This window comes from Dipteris shenzhenensis, chromosome 14 (assembly GCF_047967505.1).
Source record: "Dipteris shenzhenensis isolate YYH24624 ecotype China chromosome 14, Dip_SZ_1.0, whole genome shotgun sequence".
NCBI lineage: Eukaryota > Viridiplantae > Streptophyta > Polypodiopsida > Gleicheniales > Dipteridaceae > Dipteris > Dipteris shenzhenensis.
The window spans coordinates 14,813,893-14,840,324 of NC_141609.1; the positions used below are offsets into that span (position 1 = coordinate 14,813,893).

At 46.5% G+C, this 26,432-nt stretch overlaps 1 protein-coding gene across 1 annotated transcript in view; it reads right to left on the bottom strand.

Moving 5' to 3' along the window:
- LOC147894239 (uncharacterized) overlaps positions 1-26,432 on the bottom strand; it is a 143,726-nt gene that overhangs the window by 36,918 nt on the left and 80,376 nt on the right. Inside the window, exon 8 of the mRNA XM_087384702.1 lies at positions 10,834-11,011. Coding sequence (XP_087240828.1) covers positions 10,834-11,011 — 178 coding nt within the window. The remainder of the gene's footprint in view (positions 1-10,833; positions 11,012-26,432) is intronic.

Sequence of the window (26,432 nt, forward strand, 5' to 3'; positions counted from 1 at the left end):
GGAGGCCTCTTGATGAAGGGGTCGTTGCATGTAAAGAGCAGAACTCTTCAAGTCTCTATTGCAAAGTGAGAAGCGTTACTACGAGTGGAGAAGAGCTCTGAGAAAAGGTTCAAGCATCGTGGGCACCCGGGGGATCTCAGAGGGCAGAGAGGAGCTCTGGAAGAGAGCGCAGGTCACTGTTGAGTGGCTAGAAGGAGCTCAGACACGGGGGGCCAGGATTGCGCAGAGAAGGAAAGAGACCGGGGATCTTTTGATGAGTGCTCCATGAGCGAGAGAGAGAGGTAGGTACTGGGAGCTTCTGGGAAGGCATCGATACTACACAAGTTGAGGTGACGGTAGATGAGAGCTCCATGAGCAAGGGACGACAAGGGGTGTGTTGATCTGAAAAAAAAAAAGCACAGGGCTGATGGGCTATTAGCTGAGCAGAGAGCTAACGGGCTGATCGACATGAAGTACGAGTCGCTTATTTTGGGCTGTGGGTTTGTTACCTGTAATCATGCACAAGTGTGCAGGCTGTGTGGGGGAGCTTAGCTGGAATAGAAGACAGATTGGGAGTTGTCGCTGCTAGAAGCGCTCGTGATGTGGCTGCTTACAATTTTGAGTATGACGTACAATTTGTGTGCAGATGCAATAGTGAATGAACAGAAGTCATGATAGGGACTTCGATCGTTGAGGATTTATGAGTTTATAGGTGGAGGGGATGACTCGATGGATTAACATTCTTGGGGATTCTTTGTGCATGAGGATTCCGTACAAGAAGCATAAGTACGAGCTGTTTATCGTATACAAGCTGCTGGAAGGAGGTGTTGTAGATACCCCATGTGTGGTTGATCTGTCGTACAAAGAACAATTGGGTGTATGAACAATTCTTGGTTGACACAGAGCTACAACAAGTGAAAGCCTTCTTTCCCCTCTTTCAAAGAGTCTGTGTGTTCCTGTGTGTGTGTTCTAGTCAGATTGTGTGGGAGATTGACTTGTTATTTGTGTGCTCTGGATATCTGCTTTGGAACCTGGTTCATAAGCTCATCATCTACGAGCCCACATTGCTGCTGATCCCTATGAAGTCTTAGCTATCTGATGTGGTGAAGTACATAATTGCTGGTTGTCTTTCCTTTTATTTCTTATCAACGTCTGAGAATATCTCATCTTCTGGTACGAGCGACTGAGAGGTAGAAGTCACTAATACCAGAAAGGGCAGCAGCTACTTGTGATGGCAATGGCTGCCCACCCTGGACATGAGAAACCCATATCTGTAGGGCTGCCTCTGTAAGGTCCTCCTCTGTGTACAAGGCATCTGGAATCCTGATGCTGGCAGATTGTCCTCTCAAGTGAGGCTTTGAGATAGCCAACACAACAGGAAAGCGAACTGAAGTGGAAATCCCAGCAGCAATGCATACCAATCCACCTCTGTCAAGTGCCCAATCATCTACATAGAATCTGCTAATGCGTGCATGAATAGGCATCTGCTGCCTCCTATTCGACCAAGAGAACAGGAGGGACTATGGCTGAATAAGAAAGGCATCATCAAACCAAGTATCTCTGCCACAGTAGTGAAAAAGGAAGGCATCCCAAGCTGCTCTCTCCAAAGAGTGAAGTCTTCCTTCTCTACCCTCTTTTTTGTTTGATGGTAACTCAACCATGTTAAAGTCACCTCCAATCACCCATGAATCCACAATGGGGGCCCAGGAGAGCAGATCCTTCCACATAACGACACGTTTCCCTCTAATGTTGGAGGCATACAGGTTAAGGAAACTAACTTTACACCCTCCAATCAAGAGAATAATCCACTGAGCTCTAGAGGGAATAATGACTCCATGTCCAACAACCAAGGGGAGAACCGACTCTGTGAAACTGAAATAGAAGTGCCCTCCCTGGTGCCCAAGGAAGGCGACCAAAAAGTATGACCAGAAAGCAGTTTGCTAGACTTAGAGCAATCACCGGCATCCAACTTGTGTTCCTAGATAAAAAGAATATCAATAGCACCTCCAGTGACACCTAGATGAAGCTAATTCCAGATCAGCTGCCTACGGCATCAGTGTGGAACTCCACCTAGGCCCTGTATGTTCCAGTTGACTATCCTCATGGATAGGAGGATGCTAGATGGAAAGGCTTACCCGACCTAGTAGAGGAGACCAGCTTCCCCTGGGTCGAAACACTCCTGCTGAGGGCAGGAAACTCAACAGGTGAAAGGATCCCTACACCTGCTGAGGGGGAGGCCTTGTCAAAAGGAATCCCAATGATCGGGACCCCTAAGGTGGAGGGCACAAACTCCTCCTCATCCATAAAAGTTGCCGAATCAGCCAATGTCGCAAAAGAGTTCCTGAGAAGAAAGTCTGGCCGAGGAGTGCGAAGAAGACCTGCAGTCGTGGAGGAAGGAGGAGAAGGACCTGCCAGGCCTCTATCAGCAGATCTGGAGTTAGGAGCTGAGGAGGCCTATGGCTGGGCTAAAGAAGGATTTGTAGTCCTCATCTGTGCAAACATTCCCTCAGCTATGGCATGAACAGTCCGAGGGGGAGAAGCATCGGTAGCCCCCTCGTGATCAGAAACAAAAACGATTGGGGCTAGTGCATGTGAAGTCCCCTCCTGATGTGGAACTGTAGTATTTGGGGCTGCAAGAGTATCCCCCTCTGGAGTTTGGATGGCATTTGTTTGAACCAGATCAAGGGTCTCCTCCTGAGGTAAAGGAGCCACTCTGACCGCTCTCCAACATGGTACTAGGAGTGCTGCAGGCTTTGGGCACCCTGTTGCCCCTGGTGGTCCTAGGGTGCATGAAGCAGGGCACCTTGCTACTGCTGGTAGTCCTGGAGTGCATGGTACAGGCCGCAGGGGAGGTGCAGATGGGGTAGTTTGTGAAGGAGCCGCACCAGAAGACCTCTTGGGTCTTTTTCTCTTCCTTGGGCAATCTCTAGCAAAGTGCCCAAGGGTCCTCAAATCCTGCACTAATCCTGTCTACCTACAATCTCGGTACTAGGAGTGCTGCAGGCTTTGGGCACCCTGTTGCCCCTGGTGGTCCTAGGGTGCATGAAGCAGGGCACCTTGCTACTGCTGGTAGTCCTGGAGTGCGTGGTACAGGCCGCAGGGGAGGTACAGATGGGGTAGTTTGTGAAGGAGCCGCACCAGAAGACCTCTTGGGTCTTTTTCTCTTCCTTGGGCAATCTCTAGCAAAGTGCCCAAGGGTCCTCAAATCCTGCACTAATCCTGTCTACCTACAATCTCGATTCTCTGTCGAAAGAGAGAGCCATCTGGACGTTGAATCATGATGTGGTCATCTGGGATGTTAGGGTCAGAGACAATGACCCTAACTCGAGGCACCCCGTCGGCTCTAACTGCCTCTGCCGAGGAAGAAGGCATGCCAGGAAGGGGGGGAATCTTAGTGACCACTCCGAAAGTGGCTCTGATAGTAGCAAGAAGTCGATGGTAAACCTGAGGAAGACTAGGAAACCTGATGAGCAGTGATGTGACCTGAGGAACTGGATCGAAGCCCAAGGTCTAGGGCAAAAGAAAAATCCTCCTCGAACCCAAAGCCAGGGGATTAATCAGCTTTGAGAACAAGGGCTGTGGACTCGTGGGAGTCGAAAATCACTTGGAAGAATCCATGTCCCAAAAGTCGAATATCCCTGAGGTGTGGGGCGAGATCTCCTAGTAATGCCACCATTATCCAGTCTCTAGCCTATGATCTGGAAGGATGTGACCCAAAGATCTGGGCAAAAAGTGATGTGGAGCCCTCTAATTCCACATCTTTCTTGAGCTGCTGCAACTCGTCTTCTGAAAAAATGACGGTTCTCACGGCCGGTGGAAGTGGACGAAGATTGGCTGAATGGGGATCCATTCGCCAATCGAAGTGAAAAGGCTGATTCCAACACTGTTAAAGAACCGTTCGTGAAACTACTGCCCAAGACGCCCTGAAGCGGGTGTAGGAAGGAGGTGAAAACGAGAGGGTAGGAGAGAGAGGGAGGGGCAGAGAGGAGAAGCAGAGGGGAGCTGAGTGGAGAGGATGGAGAGGGCTGACGGGGAAGGAGAGGGTAGGCAACAGAAAGGAAAAGAGGGGGGGGTTAGGAGGGAGGGAGGGGGCAGGTGAGGAGGGAGGAAGGGGACTGAGGGTGGGGAGGGAGAAGGTGGGCAGTGGAGAGGAAGGGAGGGGGCTGGAATGGAAGGGAGGGGGCAGGGGGGTTAGAGGAAGGGAGGGGGAAGGGGTGGGGGAGAGAGGGGGCAGGGGAAGGGAGGGAGGAGGGGGGGGAAAGAGGGGGCAGGGGGGAAGGGGGGGGCAGGGGAGGAGAAGGGGGTGGGGGGGGCAGCGGGGGGGGGGGGGGGGGAGAGGGTGGGCGGGGGAGTGGCAAAGGAAGGGAAGGGGCACGGGAGGAGGAGGGGGCGGGGGGGCAGCGGGAGAGGGAGGGAGGGGGAGGGAGGAGGCGGGGGGGCAGCGGGTGGGGAGAGGGGGCAGGGGAGGGAGGGCAGCGGGGGGGGAGAGGGAGGGCAAGGAGGGAGAGGGAGGGATACGGAGGGCTGGCAAGGGGGAGAGGGAGAGCGGGGAGGAGGAAGGGAGGGAGGAGGGAGAGGGGGCTGGGAGAGAAGGAGAAGCAAGGGGAGGGAGAGGGCGGGCAGCGAGGGTGAGGGGGAGGGAGAGAGAGAGAGAGAGGGGGAGGGGGCTGGCTGAGAGAGGGAGAGAGAGAGGGGGGGGGCAGCAGCTCACGGGGAGAGGAGCAGCTCGTCAAGTAGAACACTCATTTTAGACTCACTTTGGCTTCATATTCTAACAGGTAAGTGATCCTGGCAATATAATCAGTGATGGCCTGGCCTTCCTGCATCTCGAGATCCTTGAGCTGATTTGTTAAGGCAGTGGCCCTTGCCTCATTCTTAACATGATGCATGTTTGCCAATCTTTCCCATGCTGCCTTTGCATCCTCGCACGACTTGAAAGTCGTCATAATCTGCCTCTTCGCATTTGTGGCGATCAAAAACATCACTTGGGCATTGCGGCGGTCAAACTTCTTCTGCTCCTCCATCAATGATATGGGACTAGCAGGAGGGGCTGTAGCAGTCTGATGTCTGCTTGTAGTTTGACCCGAAGAAGTTGTGCTGGATGTAGATGAGCCTGCTGGCCTCACCTCATCTCCACTAACAATATCCCACAAGCCCTTACCAACCAAGATGTTCTTAAGCATGAATGACCACAAGGCATAGTTTGGTCCATCCAGATTGTCACCCTCGGATAAATTGCCAAAACTATCGAAAAGAATCGACATGATGCAAAATGGGATACCCACAACCTACAAATGTACCTGCAAAAAGAACTGCAAGTCCCAAAAGTGCAACTGGCTGCAAATGTGCCTGCAAATCCCAAACAAATGCTTGCTGCAAATGCAAAGTACAACTGGTTGCTCTAAAATGCCACTACTGCACAATGCAATCACTGCAAAAATGGCATAAACCAATCACTGCACTCTGTTGCAATCTGAAGTGCAATCCCAAAATGAAAATGCACAACCCAAATCTAAAATAGCATACCCACGAGTGCTCAAATGCATCCACCGGACCTCAAAGGCATCCACAACTAAGTAACTCCTAATGCACCCAACAATGCAGAGTATCTGCAAATGCACCTCAGAGTGCAAGAGTATGGGCTGCAAAAACAGTCCCAAAGCGAAATACACAGCTCAAAACACTTACTAAAAGCGCACCTTGGCGTGTCGAACCACCCCGAAGAGGCTAGAGCTGAAAAGGGTCCAGATCTGAGCAAAAACGCCGAAAAACCACCGAAAACTACTCGAAATCACCTTCCGACAATTTGAATGGGCTACCAACACTGTCACGCAACTGTACGGACAGATCCGTACGGATGTGCGGATGTCTGCACAAATGTACGGACAAAAAAACAGTTCCCCCCCCCCGCCTGAAATGGTGCGGGACAGGTTTGTTTGTTTGTTTTTTTTGCAAAAAAGAGACTTCTATTAAGTAAGAAAGAAACTCGCTAGAGCAATCTTTGTGTGGAAATACAACATGCTAAGCATGTAATAAAAAACACCTCAAAGGAATGAGATAGAAAGAAACCAAAACTGAGGCTGAAAATGCTAACTCAACCCTATAGAAGTCTCAGCAAAGAAGGGAGAGTCTCTCCAATCGTTGAGAACAGTGACTCTCCTGGAGGAGGCTGCTTGAGATGATCCCTGCATGGTCGCCCAAATGGCCATCAGAGTGTGTACCGTATCTATCCAAGTACTGGCCAAGATCTGAGAAGGGTGAACCTGAGAAGGGTGAACCTGAGAACCCTCCAAAGCCTCAGTGCATCTGGCTCTCCAAATGCGCTATGCTGCAATGCTAGCTAAGACCTCCCATGGAGAGTCGACCGAGGAATGAGCAGCCCTGAAGAGAGTGGCCGGAACATCCTCTAGAGAGCACGACTCCACAAGGTGTCGTCGGATGTGAAGAGCCGAAGAGGAGTCAAGTCTCTCAAAAAAGACCTGGGGCCCTGAAAGAGTAAGCCAAGCCACTGATCCCCAGGTCATATAGAAAGGTAGGCGAACAAAACTGCTGATAAGTCTTGCAATCCCCTTCCATATGAATCTCACCTGTCTGCAATCCCAAAGGTAGTGCTGTATTGTCTCCAAAGCAGAAAGGCAACAAGGACAAGAAGGGTCAGCTTCAAACCTAGATCTCCATTGGTTTACTGCTATCCCACCATGAATAGAAAGCCAAAAGAAGAGAGTGATTTTTCTATTCCGGTGGGATTTCCAGAGCCTCTGCCAATAAAATTTCTGCAAGTCAGCAAAAATCTGAAAGTCTCCCAATGATGATCTTTGGTAGGCCTCCAACCCCTACAGCTGAGCTGGAATTTCCTGGCATTACTAACCGTGTAACGAAAGAAGGGGATGCCCTTCTCTCGGTGCCCTTCATCTATCCATTCCCATTCCCCAGGGTTCCACTGCAAAAACTTAATTGGGACACCTCCATAGAGCCACAGCCTCCATGAGCCCAGGGCGATGAGAAGCCAGGATCCAAGTACCACTGTGAAAGAGAGCCATGCTCCATGAAGCCCACTATTTTGACTCGCTGAAACGGTACCTCCAACAAGATATCGTCTCTGGATCTGGACAGCCTACCCCTCGAAGAAACATCAAAGAGTAAGGCATCCTCATGTGTGTCATGAGAAAAGCAATAACCTGTAAAGGAACTCCCAGTCTGGAAAATGCCCCCATCCAGGTGGAGCAAGTAATAGGCATGTCATCTGCGTCCACCCAATCCAAGGGCAAGGTTGCATCAATCTGTCGGACTCTCCCTGCACTCCCTTTGAGATTAAGAACCATCTGGGCCTGTCGGTCTGCAGGAAGCTTCCTGAAGGCTTTCCATGCTCCCACAGTAGAGGCAGAGCGCCTCTCCCATCTTGGCCACTGCATGTAAAGAGAAGCTCCAAGTGGTTTGCCATGCTCATCCAAAATCTTGTCATTTCACATGATAGGCTGCCTTTCAATCTCTTCACGGGTGGATGGTGGAATCTTGCAAAGAGTACTCCTGAAGCTGGCCCACGCTTTCAGGATAGCAACCATAAGGGGGGAACAGGGAGATTTGAGGTGGGCTATGGTGAAAACCCATCTGGTACTGTGTGTCAATCCTCTCCTGAAGTGGGCATGCGAGACTGTATGCATCTGATAAAGAAATCCTTCCAAGGCTCTTGCCCTGGCATAAGTCCTCTCACAACGACCTTGTAGAGTAAAGCTCTGCACTATAGATCCGGGTCGATGATATTCAAACCCCCTTCTCTTGAAGGAAGAATCAAGGTCTCCCAAGCCACCCTGGCTATAACATCAGATGTGCTATCTAGACCACTCCATAAAAAGTTTCGTATAGGCCTCTTAAGCTGAGTGATACAATCCCTAGAGTGGCACCAACAAGAGCATACAAACCATGCTGTGGCTAGAAGAACCTGGTTAACCACCACCACCCTAGAGGCCAAGTCAAGTTTGGCTGAGCTCCAAAGAAGGAGCTTTCTTCTGATGCTCTCCAACACTGGAGCAAACTGTTGTCAAGGAGAGATGCCCACCCCAACCTGGCAGCCCAAATATCTGACGGAGATGCCCCTCTGTACCCAAGTAAAGCCAAAATCATTACCCCAATCCGGGGTGTCATCATCGCAAATCCAAAAACCATTATATTTATGCCAATTAATGTGTACACCTGCAGCTGTGCCAAATAAATCCAAGGCTGTCCGGAAGGAAGTGAGCGTCTTGGGGGAGGCATCCAAAAAAACAGCTGTGTCATCTGCAGATAGGTTTGTTTGTATGCGGTCAGCTCAGAAATTTCAAAAAACGTCGAAATTGGACCTCAAAAGGTCAAAAAACAGCCGCTGGACTGTTGGAGCTACCTCAAACGAAAGTTGGAGAGCTGAATGTGAGAACCAGGAGCGCGCACTGGAGCACCAAGCTTGCGGGAGTCTAGAAGCAAGCGCGGGAATGGGCTCTAGAAACGGAAGCGCTCTGATACCAAATATAGGAACAAATTGGAGACAGGTTGTGAACACAAGTGAGCAAGAGTGCACACACAAGAAAGCTCCAATAGAATTGTTCAAATGAAACAATACAAGTACTTGGTATATATAGTACCCAAGTACTGCTGGTCAACCATAGGGTTGACTTTATGCCTACAACACCATATCTTTGTAATGTCTTACAATATGTAGATATTGCAAACGAAAGGGTCGTATTGAAGCATACTACTTCAAGAAGGAGGAGAAAGAACAAGAATGACACCATGCTTATCTTGTTTCTGCTAAAACACCAAAGGAGATTTCAAATCTCAACCACGCACTCACTACCCATGTCACCCTCGTTGAGGACAACCCATATGTATTCTAATTTCTCTTATGTAATAAAGGTTCTCTGCCTTGAGTAGTCCCTCTAAAATGAATGTTTGAAGAGTCAATAAAGGTCCTTTGCCTTGGATAGTCCACCTAAAATGGCATATTTCTTTTATATTTATGGTGTATGGCTCCATGTTCCTAGTTAGTCCCTGAAGTCAAGAGGGGGATGTATTAAGGGGGCCATGTATTGGCATTGATATTGTCTAGATATCAGGTTGACATATGAGTTCTAGGATGTTGGTGCATTGGTCTTCTAGACCTCTTAAGTTGTTCATGCATCCATGCTAAGACATGAGCCTCTGAGTCATGTTTGGGACATAAAGCCATGTGAGTGCTCAATCTGATGTCTGAACCATGCTCAGACTTCAACCTCTAAGTTGGCATGGGAGCCATGTCTAGTTCAGACATGGCACAGTTTAGCAGTCCTGTCATTGTCATGTTATGTCCTTCAGTAGTCTCTCACCTTGTGTTCATGGGGGGATGTTAGAATATGAAGCCAAGTTGAGTCAGTTTGGTGTGTTCTAGAGTGAGTTCTAGTCTAGTGTGTCCTATGGATGCCACGTGTCACATTGGGAGCTATCCCATTGTTCACATGTGTGTGTGTGCTCTTATATAAGAGTTGTATTTGTCTAGTATCAAATCAATCAATTATCAAGCTACAAGATCTTTGGTCTACATGTGAGTACTTTCATTAGTTCATTGCTTAGTCATTTCATTTCCATTTCATTATTTCTTTCTTTGAGTATCATTATCTCTCTCCCTAGCCTATTCTCTCTCTCTCTCTGCTTCTCCACCATGTGCCTTCAACAGCAAGAAAAGGGGACTATATTAGCCCCAGGAAAAACAAAGAGGAGGCAAGGCCTTGTTGAAGCACAAAATGGTCTTGAAAGACAGCAAGGGCCATTGAAAACAAGGTGGAGGGTAGTGAGAGGACCAGCCCAAAACTAGCATGGTTCACTCAATGGCAATTAGCTACTATGTGCTCAATCACTCTTTATTAAGTTACCAAGATTTCGCAATGTAGGATTACATGATACCCTCAAATAATGTTGCCTTCTTTGACTCGTTGATAAAATCTCAAAGGCAAGATTATTCTTGCAAAATTGAAGTAATTTTTTAAAGTTGTAACCCTCAAGGTTTTGTTGGGAAAATTTTTGGCTATGCTTTTTATAATAAATTTATGACATGCTCTAGACCTAGCTCTCATTGTACGGCGACACTCAGTGGAGTCTTGTTCCCCCCAGGATGTTCCCTTCACTCCTTTCAGAGCTGCCCATGCCTCAGTAGACACATCATGGGAGATTTTGGCTAGCATTGTAGCTTGGCATATTTGGAGAGCCAGGTGTACAGAGGCGATGGAGGGTACAATGGTTCACCCTTCCCAGGCTATGGCTAGTATTTGGACCGACACAATACACACTCTGATGGCCATCTAGGCAAGCATGCAGGGATCCTACAAAGCAGCCACTGCCAGGAGAGTTACTTTTTTCAGAGTTTGGAGAGGATCTCCTTTCTTCTTTGAGTCTCCCTCAGAATTGAGGTGACATTTTCAGCCCCCGTCTTGGTTTTTATTAGCTCCTTTTGAGCTTTTTTTTTCCCTCATACATAGCATGATGTATTCCCACATTTGAGCTTGCTCTCGCAGTTTTCGTTCATACTTAATGAAGTAATTTTCTTGGGAATAAATAAATAAAGGATTTATCTTTGGAGTTTCACAAAAAATGATAATAACAAATTCTCCAACTTCAATAAGATCATGTAAATCATCCATCTATTTCAATTCTGAGTGGAATTGCAAATAGTAGGACATGCACATCAAGATACATATGTGAATGCTTATAATAAAATGAATATATTTAATCGTCTCTCTCATGTCTCTCTCTCACAATGTTTATTTTCATGTTGTTGCATGAATGGTGCATATATTCCAAACGACAACATAATGAAGATGTTTCTTTACAAGAGATGCTGAAAATACTTACCTTGGATGCTCCAAAGTCTCCCAGTTTTACTACACCATCAGAATCCACCAATACATTTCCACCTTTGATATCCCTATGGACAATCCTATTGTTGTGCAAGAACTCCAGGCCCAAAAGGAGCTGCCTTGTATAAACTCTAACTAAGGGCTCACTGAAACAGCCAAACCTTTCCAACATGCTGCAAACGTTTTTTTACAAATCCACAAATTAGAGATCAAACTTCCTGCAACATATCAAATACCAGGTTTCTGAACTTGATATGTCCCAAAAAAGTGGCCATTCAAAAATTCTTTAGAAGTAACTTTTTTTTTCCTTTGCAATAAAATAAACTTTTATTAAGTACAGAAGTACAAAATCCAGAGATAAAACCTATAAGAGACTCATACAAAATTATGCAAAAATGAGATTGTTATAGCCAATCCAAAGAGCAAAAATGTGATGAAGGCCCTGAGGTGGTATGTGTGAATAACAAACCATGGTCCCACTCTCTCATGAAAGAAGTGCTCCTGGCCATTGCAGCACCTTGAGTCTTGGCCCATGTGGCCACGAGGGTGTGAATAATGCCTTGCCAGATATCTGAGAGTGATTGAGAGTGAATAATGCCTTCCCAGATAGCTGGGAGTGATTGAAAAGCAGAAAAGTGTTTCATCTATAGCATCTGTTCATCTGGATCTCCATACCTGTCATGCAATAAGCCTAGCAATAATCTCTCAAGCCTAGTCTATAGGAGTGTGAGGTTTATGCATAGATACTGGTATTTCATCTAAGGTGATAAGCTGAGAGACTCCTCTCTGCATCAAAATGGACCTATCCAAATCTACTGCTTGTCTTACCCTGCAAAGAGCCACAGAAATGAGTTTTTTCCCTCACAAACCATGGTTGATATTGCATTGGAATTGTGAGTCCTTTATGGCTGAAACTAATGAAAGGGATTATACTTCAAAACCCCAGCTTATGCTGTAATGATATTAAGATAAATTTCTAATGGCGGCAGAAGTTATGTCTCACAGAACAAAGCTTCAGTGTTTCAAGGAAGCGGCCTATATGTCTTTCCGTGGCTTCCAAATGTCCATCTATGGCATGTGTCTCTTAAATAAACCTTTGTAGCTCACTTGGAATTGGTGCATTTTTTCAGGAAAGAACCGATGAGGTTTGTGCAACAGGGGATAGACTTGTGGGTTTGTACTTTGTTCCGTATCTGGGTTCGAGGAGGTGAGCTTTGTCCAATTGGGACAGCAATCTTGATCCAGATTTTGGGTAGAGATGTGTATCTAGTTGGGATAGAAATATGGTTCTGATTTTGAAGTAGAAATCTGAGTTCAATTGGGATAACAATCTGAACGCAAATTTGGGGCAACGATTCGGGTCCAGCAGGGACATAAAATCTAATTTACTTGAAATCTTGAAAGTATGATCCAATTTACTATCATATCTAAGAACAAGATCTCCAATCATGATTCTTTTATCCCTGTGTTTCCTATTTACCCTCTCTTGATTTCTTTCCTGAGACAGGACATACTGCTCCACTGCTTTAATTCTGTCCAACTGGGCTTCTTGCATGTCCAGCAACCTATTTTCATACATTTAATTGGGCTTGGCATCCAACTTCATGAGTATTTGAAGGGCTGGAATCTCCACTTCCAATGGCAATAAAGCTTTCTTCCTGTAGATCAAATGATAAGGAGAAAACTTAGTTCCTTCCTTCACAGCAATGCGGTATGCCCACAAAGCCCATGGTACTGCTAAGTTCCAAACTCTTCTCAAAGACTCTCATCATCTTTTCCATTATCCATGTGTACGCTCACCATTAAAATACTCATCCATTTCATTGCATTGTGGATAGTGTGGAGTGGCATACCTGTGCTTAATTTTTAGCTGATCACACAGAAGATCCACTAATTCACTCCTAAACCCTGGACCTCTATCTGAAACTATTTCCAGAGTTACGCCAAAACGACATCAAATATCCTCATAAATAAACTTGCACACTGTCTTTGCATTTACAGCCTTCACAGCCTTTGCTTCTCCCCATCTGGATAGATAATCTATTGCTGTCAATAGGTAACAATTCCCTCTTGCTGTCATAGGCCTTTGGCACAATTACAACTCCAGTCCGAATAAACTACGGGACAAATGATTCCAGTCTTAAGCAATTTACTAACTTCGTCTTTCAACACCTCCTTCTGCTCTGGACTTAACTTCCTCATTTTTTGGAACACATGCTTAGCATTCTCCTTGAAGTCAATTGTCAAAGGCTTCCCTCTAAACCCTCGTATCTCTTCATATGAGGTGATAAACAAATCAGGATACTTCCTCAACATTCTACAGTAAACCTTCCTCTCCTCCATGGTAAGATCTGGATTGAGTGTCTTCTCTATTACAATCTCTCTTCCCTAATGGCATGACCACCCCTTCGTCTTCCTTCAATAACAAAAGACTCACAACCTTACCCTTACCTTCTCTTCAGCGGTTGGGCAACCCAATTGCAAAGTATACATCTCACCACCCTTACGAGGAGGTTTGTCACAGTGGGAACTGTACTGTCCCCATTCACCAACCACAATTGAAGCACTGCATATTCGGTGCAAACATTCTTCTACCACGACCAGCTGGACCTGAAGTGGATGCTCCCGTTGAAGCTGAACCATCCATGACTCTACCTCTTCCTCTTCCATTCATCAAATTTAAGCTGAGGCTTTTCATCATTTCAAACATGTCATGAATCAGTATCCTTTGTCTTAGGCTCGAACTTTTGTATTTCCCCTACCACAAATGGTGCTCCCTCTGAAACACACGGCATTGCAGGCATACTCATACCCAACTCAACCAACCTCTTATACTTCCTCTCCTTTTCTTTGGCAACCCTTACTGCATCCTCGAAGGTAGCCAGCTCCTTGCATTCCACTTTTACCCTGAGATTAAACCACAATCCTACCATAAATCGGTCTTTCTTAATTACCCTCGGAGGCACCTCAATCATCAAAGCAGACAGCCATCTATTCCAAAGCACTATGAACTTCCCCAAATACTCATCCACTGTTTGATCAGCTTGCTGCTGTAAAGCACACAGCTCTCTCCACAACCTATCAGCATCCCTAACACGGGAAACGGGCCCAAAAAGCAGCCTTCACTTCAGCATAATCTGGGGCTCTTCTATTACCATCAACACTAAAATTAGCCAGAAAATCTTGCAACCATGTTCTGGCTTCCCCTACCAAGCAAAAAGACAGGATTTGCAGCAACATTCCTGGAGTACTCCTATCCTTAATCAATGCAGTAAATTCTATCCCGTCCAAGAACTTCTCAAAGTCCTCATTGGGTAGCCCATGAAATCTGGGAAACTCCTGTGCCATACTTCCGTGCCTTGCTTGTCTTGAATACACTTCAATCTCAATTCAAGCACACAGGTCCCCAGCAGGATCACCAAAAATGATACAAGCCAAAAAAAGAAGATAGAGAAAGTAGAAAACAAAGGTGAGAGAAACTCTAAAGACTATCAGTTCTTTTCCAAGAGATTAAACGCCCTTTTACATTTAGTCTTCCTCCTCAAAAAACTCTAGATGCAAGATACATTTAGGGAGATCCTCCTCATATATCAAATTTACCCCCACCCATTCTTCTTCTATCACTCGTAGAAGTAACGACTAGTAACCACCAATGAACATCACTTTTTCCTTTTTACCACTCCCAAAGCTTCCCCACAAAACTTAGACCAAGGCATTTAATGCACCACACTTAGACTTTGTGCACACACTAATGCACGCCACAAGCACTTAGTATCTAATTTACAGACGCCCTCAACAAAAAAATTTATAGAGCCTACTAACTATCCACCTATAAGCCCAATCCCAACACACTGGAAAATTTACAGACGCCCTCAACAAAAGAACTATTGTCCTCATACACATATGGATCGCAACAATCACAAAGAGCACATATCAATCCCGTAACAAAACATCGTCACACACTAGATATCATGCTCTGGATTACCCTAGTGCAACCACACTGCATTATCATCATAATTCAAAAGTCTCTGTAAAAACCATTTACAATCTCAAAAAAATATTTAAATCACTATAGATCTCTTGATGAGAGTGTTCATAGACTCTACCCTCCAATATAAATAGTGCTCAAAAACTTTTTACAGAATTTAGCCTATCAACGTGATCCTCCCTTTTTCCTCCAACACACATCCCACAAACATGTATGGAAATCCAAAATCTCAAACTCTATAGCCAGCCCCCTCTTCACACCTAGTATTAACCACTCTCTATCCCTCCTATGGGAACACGTGCCCGCACACTTGCATTTAATTACATATCTCGACAACCGATGACCCGATTGACGCGAGAACAATCACAGCTCGAAGTACACCCAACACCACACCTCCCTCTAGACTCCATAGCAGAGGTGTGCTTATAAAAGAACCGAACACATCCTCCTACATCACGTCACTAAAACCCACTAACCACCCCTAGTAGCAACAAAATAAAATTTTACATAACAATAGAAGACAAGAAATTGGTCTCTATTACCCTCAACATCCTGGCTCCCTCATGCTCAGGGCTGCTCCTCTCTCGTTTCATGAGTTGGTTGGCTTGCTATTACGGGAAGAAACGAGGACTTCCAATGCTAATGTTCCTCTAGTCAGGGTGAACAAGCACTTGCCACACATGGAAAGGGTAGATTTCAGCCCATAGGAGGTCATTTTCAGAAAAAGACCAGCCATGTCCATCAGCCCAAGAAGGAGGGAAATGCAAACAAAAATGCAGCGAATGTAGACAAAGGTGCAAAGGTGAAGAAAGGTAGATGCAATTATTGCAAGAAGCCTAGTCATTACTGTAGGAACAAGAATGGAGAAGAGTTGTGAACACAAGAGAACAAGAAGTGAACTCTAACTGAAATGTTCAAATGAAACACTACAAGTACTTGGTATATATAGTACCCAAGTACTGGTCAACCATATAGTTGGCTTATGGCCTACGACACCATATCATTGTAGATATTAGAAGGAACATGGTGGAAAGAGGGAGAGAGAGAGAGGGTAGGCTAGGGAGAGAGGAAGTGATACTCAAAAGGAGACATAATGAAATGGAAATGAAATGACTAGAGCAATGAAAAAAAATGAGAGTACTCACATGTAGACCAAAGAGCTCGTAGCTTGATACTTGATTTGACACTAGACAAGTATAGCTCTTATATAGAGCACACACACATATGAACACCTATGCATATGGGATAACTTCCAATGTGACACGTGGCATCCATAGGACACACTAGACTAGAACTCAAACTAGAACACACTAGAACACACCAAACTGACTCAACTTGGCTTCATATTCTAGCAATATCTCTACAAATCCCCCCCTAATGATATGGCTGAAGTACTTTGGTGCCTAGTCTTAGTAGTACTTGAAGTACCTAAAGTACCATGGTTGCACAAATTCATCCACATGTGGATATAGCAACCTATGGGAGTACAAAAGAAAACAATCAAAATTGTGTAGTGTAAAGGGACTCGAGCTGCTGCTCCTCCCTGCTCCCTTGCTACCCCCTCTCCCTCAGCCCCTCCCTCCCTCCGCCTCCCCCTCCCTCAGCCCCTCCCTCCCTCCTCCTCCTCTCCCACTCAGCCCACTCCCCCTTCCCCTCCTCTCCCTCTCAGCCCACCCCCTCCACTCTCAGCCCGCCGCTCCCCCTGTCCCTCTCTCCTGCTCCCTTCCCTCCGCCTCGGCCCTCCCTTTACCCCGCTCCCTACCCCCCTCCTCTATGCTCTCCTCTACCCCGCTCCCTACCCCTCGCCTCTACGCTCTCCTCTACCCGCTCCCTACCCCCCTGCCTCTACCCCACTCCCTACCCCCATGCCTATACCCCACTCCCTACCCCCCACCTCTACCCCCCTCTCCTCTACCCTGCTCCCTACCCCCCGCCTCAGACCTCTCCTCACCCCAGCTCCCTATCCTCCGCCTCAGCCCCCCCCCCTTCCCCTTCATCTACCCCCCCCTCCCCTCTCCCCCGCTCCCTGTCCCCCTGCCTCAGCCCTCTCCTCTACCCCCCTCCTCTACCCTTTCCCCCTCTTTTGCTTCATGTCTCCCCCCTCTTTCTTTATCCTGCAGTGATTTTTGGAACGGACGGAGCCTCAAAAGTGTTCGAATAGGCCTCCTCACCTCAATTGGCGATGGATATTCTGTCATCCAATCCTATTCCACCTCCACCGGCCACGAAAACTATTACATTTTTTGAAGACGAGTTGCAACAGCTCAAGAAGGACGTAGAGATTGAATGATCTTCCATGTTGATCACATGCATCTTCGGGTCTCACCCTCCATATCCCAAGCTAGAGACTGGATGCTTGCAGCTCTTCCCCCAGACCTCAATCCACGACTTTTAGATGTTCGTCTTCTAGGATGAGGTTTTTTCCAGGTTGTCTTTGACACTCCAGATGCTGCGAGCACCTTGCTCAAAGCTGAGTTTTTACACCTGGGACACAAGAAGATTTTCTTTGATGCCTTCAATATTGGTTTCGACCCAGTGGAGGCAGACAAGGAAAATTTTTCACTCTTCATCAGATTTCCAGAGCTTCCCCAGGTTTACCATCGACTTCTTCTGGTTATTGGGGAGCATTTCGGCATGGTTGTTGAGATCCCCCCCCTCCCTGGGTTGCCGTTCAGGGCTGATGGGGTACCTAGAGTTAGGGTCCTTCGTAAGGATCCTAACCCCACGATGGACCATGTTATGCTTCAACGCCTGGATGGTTCTTTTTTTCGCCAGAGAGGAGAGATTACAGGCAAGCAGGACCAGTGTAGGATATGCAGGACCATTGGACACTTCGCCAGAGATTTTGCCCCAGGAAGAAGAAAAGGCCCAAGAAGCCTTCTTATACAGCAACCGCCCCACGACCTCGACAAGGGGTGGTACAGGTCCAGCACTTGCTCCTCGGCCTCAACAGGGGGTGGTACAAGTCCAGCACTTGCTCCTCGGCCTCGACAAGGTGGTCCTCCTTAGGGTAGTGGTACAACTCCTACTCACCAGAGTGCTCCTCATCGATAGAGCGCTTCTTTGGTACTGTTGCCTTTTGCCTCCAGTGCCTCATGACCTTCAAGGGCATCTGCTGCACCTCGTTGGGTTTCGGTTTGTGTGCAGATTCCACCTTCAGTTCACGAGGATGCATTAGTTGACTTTGCTTCAGTTCGGGCTGTGCCTCCAGTCTCACCTCACACAGTCCGAGACGCTTCAGCTTCAACCTCCTCCCCGGTTGCAGCTTCTCCCATGGACCTTGTGGGTCCCCCTTTATTAGGTTTGGTGCCAGACCCTCTCCCCGGTCTGTAGGCAGGAGACGTCTCCGCGGCCGTCCAGACACAGGGTCATCTTGAGCAGTCCTCACTTCCTCCCTTGGATAGGGGGAAGGGGATGATTTACACTATTGATCCCCTTCCCTCAGAAGGGATCCTTCACACTCCGATATCTGGCCTTATTCACAAGAACTCATTTTCAGCTCTGGCAGATGCTTCAGATCTCCCAGAGGAGGAGTTTGTGCCCTCTATTATTGACAGGACTTATTCATCAGGTGGCAGGGTTCTTTTACCTGTTGATTTTCTGCCACTTAGTTCCATTCCTCACTCCTCGAGCAGGAGGTCTTCCCCTGTTGAGGAGTTTGTTTCCGCCACTAGGTCAAGTAAGGTGTTCCATTCTACATCCTCCCGTTGATGAGGTTTGTTAGTTGGAACATACAGGGCCTAGGTGGCATCTCACATCGCTGCCGCAGACGGCTGATCCGGGATCAGCTTCATCCAGGTGTTACTGGGAATTCCATTGATGTCCTATTTATTCAGAAGCACAAACAAGATTCTAGAGATTGTGCCAATTTAGGCAAGTTGCTTTCTGACTGTACGTTTTGGTTGCCTGCCTTGGGCACTAGGAGAGGCACTTCTATTTCAGTTTCACACTCAGTTCTCCCCTTAGTTGTTGGACATGGAGTCCTCTAGGGCTCAGTGGATTATTCTCTTGATTGGAGGGCGTAAGGTTGGTTTCCTTAACCTGTACGCCTCCAACATTAGAGGGGAACGTGTCAAAGCATTTGCTCTCCTAGACTCCCATTGCGAATTCATGGGTGATTGGAGCTGACTTCAACATGGTTGAGTCACCATCAGACAAAAAAAGGGGTAGAGGAGGACTTCACTCTTTGGAGAGAGCATCTTGGGATGCCTTGCTAGATATTTGGTTGGACGATGCCTTTCTTATTCAACCATAGTCCCTCCTATTCTCTTGGTCGAACAAGAGGCAGCAGATGCCTATTCATGCATGCATTGATAGATTCTACGTAGATGATTGGGCACTAGACAGAGAAGGATCGGTATGCATTGTTACTGGGGTTTCCACTTCAAACCACTTTCCTATTGTGCTGGCTATCTCAGAGCCTCACTTGAGAGGCCGGTCTGCCAGCATCAAGATTTTGGATGCCTTGTATATAGAGGAGGACCTTACTGAGGCAGCCTTGCAGATATTGTTTTCTCATGTCCAGGGTGGGCAGCCATCTCCATCACATGTAACTGCTGCCCTTTCTGGTATTAGTGACTTTTACCACTCGGTTGCTAGTACTAGGAGACGAGATATTCTTAGACGTGAGATTGGTATTCGCCAGTAGTTGGCAGCTTTGCGAGGGAAGAGCAGAAACGGCCTTTATATGCTTAGATTCGAGAGTGCCTTACTGCAGCAAGGGCTTATCAGCAGACATTGCTTGATCAGAGAGAGTAGAGTATGTCTTTCATGAATGGGAGTCCTTTTGGATACAGATGGGTGGCAGAGTCAATAAACACTTTTTCTCTACTCTGGCCGTAAACATATTAGAAAGAAAGAAAGAAAGAAAGAAATTTTATTAAAGGTCCACGGAAGGCCATACATGGCCTATGGGACACAAAATCATCCGAAAGGAAAATACATCAGCTTATTGACTCACACGGGGTTTTACAGATAGACCCAGATGACGTCATGCACATAGCTTCAGATTTTTATGCCGCCCTTCTCACTGCATATCCTGACACACAGGATAGAGAGGATGCTAGGCAGGTTATTTGGCAGAGAATCTCTAAGTTGGTGAAACCGGATATGCATGTTTTGCTTGATGCATCTTTCACAAACACAGAGTTCAGGACTGCACTTTCAGCCCTTCACAAGGGCAAGTGCCCAGGTTCGGATGGCCTCACCCCTTCTTTCTTCATTGCATTTTGGGATATGATTGGAGACTACATTACATCAGCCCTGCAGAGCATTTAGGACTTTGGCGAGATGCCCGGGTCGCTCATAGAGGGTCTCATCCACCTTATCCCGAAAGGGGGCTGCAGAAATTTAGTGTCCCAGTGGAGGTCTATCACACTTTTGGGGGCATGTTACAAGATTCTCGCCAAGGCAATCAGCCTTCGATTGCAGCCCCTTCTCCCAGATCTTATTCATGACACTTAGACGGGATTTGCACATGGCAAAAGCATTTTTTATAACATCTTCTCCTTTTGGGAAGCTTCAGAGGGGGCCATGCAGAGCGGTCAGATTTTTCAAGAAAGAGACTTCTATTAAGTAAGAGAAAAAACCCGCAACAGCAAGGTCAAAGTGGAATACATCATGAAACCATGAGGATAAATAAACCCCCTCAAAATGAGGTGGAAAACAACCAAGGCTGAGGCTGAAAGTGCCACCTCAACCCTGTAAGAGTCTCTGAGAAGAAAGGAGAATCCTTCCATTCCCTGAAGAGAGAAGCCCTCCTTGCTGAGGCTGCATGGGAGTCTCCCTGCATACTCATCCATACGGCCATCAAGGTATGTATGGTGTCTATCTAGATACTAGCCAATGTGTGCGAGGGATGAACCTAAGCAACCAGAATTTAGCCATTCTACTCTTGGATTTCAAGAAAGATTATGACATAATAGATTGGGGTTTTTTGGAGGGCACCCTTCTACGTTTTGGCTTTACAGATGCTTGGATCAGAGTTGTTTCCTCTTTGTACAAATCAGCCCAGGTGCTTATTGGTGGGTTAAGGGGTGAGAGATTTCAGATTTCCAAATTAGTCCGTCAGGGATGCCCCCTTGCTCCTTTTCTATTTTTGTTCGTGGCTAAAGCTATGAGTATCTATATTAGATCTCAAGCTGACATCTTTGGGCTGAGACTTCTCATCAGACGGAAAGAGGAGCTACTTGACAATTAGTTGGCAGATGACATGGCAATTTACTTGGATGCCACACCACAGACACACACTTCTTTTAGGATAGCATTGGATTTATTTTGCTTGGCGGCAGAAGCGTAGATAAATTGGCATAAATCCAATGGCTTTTGGATCAGCGACCAAGACACTCCAGATTGGGGGCTTGACATAGGTTTCACTTGGGTTCATATTGGTGTCCCGGTCAAATATTTGGGCTGCCAGGTCAGCTTGGATATTTCTTCAACGTATCTCAATATGTAGGGTTCTGAGGCTTTTTGTCACCTACAGATATATTGAGGTTGTTGGTTGTAGTATATGTGTAGCTTAGGACCCCGAGTCATGTTCCGGTGAGAGACGTAGGCTTAAGTGTGGTAAGCAAACAAAGTGCATGCATGTGTAAAAGGAACGTAAATCATCTTTGTTGAGGTAATGAAGGCTTTCGCCTTCATTAGGGGTTGTAGGTTTTAGGAGGAGTTTAAGGGTTAAAAGGAGGTTTAAGGATTAGAAGGAGGTTCCAGGATTTAGAAGGAGGTTCCAGGGTCGAGAAGTAGGTTCCAGGGTTTAGAAGGAGTTCCAGGGTTAGAAGGAGGATCCAAGGTTCAGAAGGAGGTTCCAGGGTTAGAAGAAGGATCCAAGGTTCAGAAGGAGGTTCCAGGGTTTAGAAGGAGTTCCAGGGTTTAGAAGGAGGTTCCAAGGTTCAGGGTAGAGTACATGGTGGAGAACTCGTCTCCCTCGTAGATCATGGAGTTTTAAGGGTTGAGGAACAAAGGGTTTAGGGAGAGCATAGGAGTGGGAGAGGAAGAAGGTGTAAGAGCATGGGGGAAAGAAGAGAGAGGAGGGAGGAGGAGGAGGGAGGAGAAGGAGAGAGGAGGAGGAGGAGGAGGAAGGAGAAGGAGGAGGAGGGAGAAGGAGGAAAGAGGAGGAGGAGGGAAGAGGAGAGGGAGAGGATGGGTTGCAAGGTTGGAGGAGAGGGGAGGTTTGGCTCTTGGAGACCCTTTTTTTTTTCTCCCCTTTTTTTTTTTTTGGTGAGTTCTCTTGATCGATCTTCATATGCACATGTGGCTTATACTTTCGAAACTTCTTATGTTGGGAACTGTGGGGTGGCATTTCCATGAAGATTATAGATATAGAGATCGAGAGAGAAAGACTAATAAAAAGCTAGAGCACACATCTTGATAGGACAAAATGATGCCCACGTGGGGCTGGATGGCTAATGTGGGTATGGGATTGGGTTGGGAACGTGGGTGGGCTAAAATAGACATGGTAGAAGAGGGGGTTTCTTGACTCTTCCTTTCTTCCACTGTCACCCTTTGCTCATTCATCAATGTGCATCCCTAAAGCGAGCTGGGAGAGATGGGATTACAACATGTTATGTATACCCACAGACATTAGATTATATTTGGACAATCTCTAGGGACATATCTTACCCTCCTTAGCACTCCACGAGGACATCTAGAGGTGCAAGTAGCTAGGAGAGGTCTTGTTCATATGGGACTTCAATGCCAAGACCAACAACATGTGTGTGACATGTGTGTGTGTGTGTGTCTGTGTCTGTGTCTGTGTGTGTAAAAATAGAAGGAGAGTATGTCCCCCTATACATTGATACATACATTTAAGTATTTGCATGTGGCATTGGCTCCATAGAGGGTCAAATTATCCCGCGTTATCACTTGATTGGTTCTTCATGTGTCGGTGGAGGATCGACCTATAGTACATTAGCATCTATCTATGAGAAGATGGGGTCTAATGAATGGCAGTTGTCGATGGTTCCCAATGTTTATATCCAGTTATTGACATTGCTTTGTGAGTCACCCGCTATGGCATGCTGTTGCAAGGGAGCTGATTTGCTTGAGACTGTTGTTGAAGATGTGTCATCCAACGCTCTAGGCATAATTGGTTTAATAGCTCCTGTCCCCACATTCACCCTGACCCGCAGTGTCTCGATTCTGGATTGTCAGTCTATCAGTTCCCCAGTCATGGAGGACTGATGCTTCCCATAACCAAGGATGTCCTAGTAAGATTTGATAGGATTTTTTGGGGAGATCTAAGATTGTGAATTGAAGGGAAAAGTGGACTCTGGTGATCTTTGTGGACACACCATTCACTATCCCCAAGGGTTTAGCCCATGAATCATCGGCAAGGCGTATGTTGAAATTAGTCATTTGCATTAGTGGGAGACCCCATTCTTTGTAGAGCTCCTGTGATAGGACATTGACACTTGCTCCACCATCCACTATGGCTTGGACTTCATTATATGCCTTGTGGATCAAAGGCACAGTAATGTTGCATATGTCATCTCTCTCACCCATTCGCACAGGGATATCTTCAATGTCGTTCATAGGTGGAGGGGGATTTGCGAGTTCAATCCATCCTTTGAAACTCTCCCAGAGATTGGGACAATTCCGTAAGAGAATTCCGATGGGAATTGACACAGGGCAATGGCGGTACATTCTATTGTGGAGTCTGTTGTTGGAACAAAGGCTCGAGTACAGTATCAATACTTTGTGGGGCCAAGTCATGGATTGGGTCTTGAGCTTGTTTCTCAGCCTCAAATTGAGCTTGTTCATTTTGGACCCATTGCTGAAGTACTTGAAAACGAGCCTTCTCCACCTCTGCATTCGGGTATGGGGCTTCTTTTATTTGAAGCTCGGGAGTTGATGTGGATGAGCTCAGCAGCTCATTGCTTGGCAGAGGTGGAGGCACTTGTGCTTTCTTTTTTAGAAGTCGCTTTGGTTGGATTGAAATGTTAGGGTCCTTGGTGGCCTCTTTCTGTTGGCATGCAATTACATTGACAGGTTGTGACTTTATACTTGTCGTGGACCCAGACTTTGATGGTCCACCCCAATGATGCCGATGGGGATGTCAAGCTTAACCTTTGTTTGTTCAGGGATCTTATTTTTCATGGGACAATCCATATAGGCATGTCCTATGCCACAATCTCTGCAGAGGGGTTGGAAAGTAGCTGGGCTACCACAATGAGGACACTCTGCGATCCGGTGATTTTCTCCACAACCGTAGCACTTAATTGGTGCTCGAAATGTGTTGGGTCGTACTTGATTTGCATAAACTGGTATTAGACCCTGTGCACCTTCTAGATAGTACACTGGGTACTCTGCTTCATACTCAAATAACGAGTCTACTTCCTCGGCTTGTAATTGATGTATGGGAATTGCCTAAGGAGCTGGATTTGGTGCTCTTGGATACGGTCTTGGATTCGGATTCCTGAGTAGTTGTAGGACTTGTGTCCGAACGGGAACAGGATTTAGCCTCGGAGCTGGGGGCACTTGTGCAAGTGCCGGTTGCCTGTATACTAGCATGGGTGCCGCTTGGTATTGTGGAGGTTGAGGCGGATTGTTACGCATGTTGAAGATACAACTGTTCTCATCATGGCTGCCGACGCAGATATGGCACCACAATCGTGGTGGTGGATTTGCTTGTGTAGTGATCCTGGCTCTGAGGACCGGGCACTCATTTGTTATATGATTTGCTAGGCAGTGTGGACACCAGACATTTCTCATCGTGGATATGTTTGAGTTGGCGACTGAGACAAGTGGAGTTTTTGATCCATGGCCTGCATGATATCTTCCTTTAGCTTCAAGGTCATGGCCTCTAGGCGATCTTCATTTGATGTTGTGGTAGTGTCCTTTGATTTACCATCCATCTTCCACGAGTGCAGGTCTTCTTCGCACTCCTTGGCCAGACCTGCTTCTCAGGAACTCTTTTTTGGCACTAGCAGATTTGGCAACTTTCATGGATGAGGAGGAGTTTATGCTCTCCACCTTAGGGGTTCCGGTCATTGGGATTCCTTTTGATAGGTCCCCCTGCTGGGGTAAGTATGATCAAGGGCTTGCTCTATGGTACATGTGTGCATCTAGGGGAGTCACATGTGTGTTTGTGTGTGTTGTAAAGGCACATCAAGTGCTATGATGTGTCTAGTGTGTGACCTAAGTGATGATGTAAGACAAAGGCAATCCCATTGATGTAGGGATTGATTCCCACTGATGTAGGGGCTGATTGCCACTTATGTAGGGAAGGTATTACCTTCTCCCCCTTTCTATAAGAGAGAGTCCTCTCTCTCACAATCATAATAGAGAACTATCATCTTGCTTTCATTGTGCTCTCACACCTCTTGCAAGATGCATCTATTCTATCCTACGGGATCCTACAATTGGTATCAGAGCTTTAGGTTCTAGATCTAGCCTAGCCTAGCATTAGATGCTATCTCTAGCATAAACTACTAGTTTCTCATCTTCTCCATTTTCCTCCTTCTTCCCCAAATATTTGAGAGCTGAGTTCACCACCTACAAGCAACCATTCTCAGGGTCCTTCTGGCTGGAGAGACCCTTCATATGGGCAAACTTCCATGTCAGAGGAATTAAAGAATGCTGCCCTCGAAACTGTGCAACAGTCGTTTTCATCCTGACGCTTTTTCTTAGAATGCGACTTGCTGGAGCATCCATTCCGAAATTCCTCTGAGCCAAGCTTGCAAAACAGTATGAGCTAGCATGTCCAGATTTAAAGGGAAATGGTCCACCAGGGAGGGAGAAACAGCAAAAGAACCAGTCGACTTTCAAGCTGTTGGCTATGGCAACGTGACGCGGCATTTCACCTCTCCTCCTCAGTGGTTCTTCTCTGGTATACCAGCTTTGTTTCTACCTAGAAAGCCCTCTTTTCTTTGCTTTGAAGAGTGAGATGCAAGCCCTCCAAGTTCTGGTCTCTGTTTTGGACAGTTTTGACAATGTTGTGAGTTTGATGCTACATTAGATGCTACTTTAGCATCTCTGATGTTTTAAAGTGTTAAATAGCAACAGTACAACTATGGCTACAGCTTTTCTTTAAGTTGCTACACCTGGATTTGCTTGGAATACTTTCATTTAGCCACCTCTATGAAGCATGCAAGTGAAAGCATCATTGATTTGTAGTATGGAATTTGGTTACAAGTCTTTGCTACTCTGAATGCTTGTATTTTGAAGCTCTTCAACTCTTTCTAGCCTTGTAAGAGAGTAGACACTGCCCATTTTGGGGTAGACCCTCTCATGGCTACCATCTCGAATATGGATAAGTTCAATGGTAAAGGCTTTCACACATGGCAAATGAAGGTTAAGTTTGCATTGATGAGGGAAAACCGCTGGGGGCTTGTCAAACCTGCTTCAACTACTTCTTCAACAGCCTCTAATGCTGGAGAATCCTCAGCTCCGACACATCCGGCAAGAGATCCTGCTAGAGAGGAGAAAGCCAATGGCATCATTGCCCTTGGCTTAGGAGATGACTATATTCATCACATCTCTGATTTATAGTCTCCTTCTGAAGCTTGGCAGAAGCTTGACGCTCTTTTTTGTGCTAGCTCTCACATCTCAAAATTGTCACTTAAGATTGCTTTCTTTAAATTGAAGATGGCTAGTGGCACTCC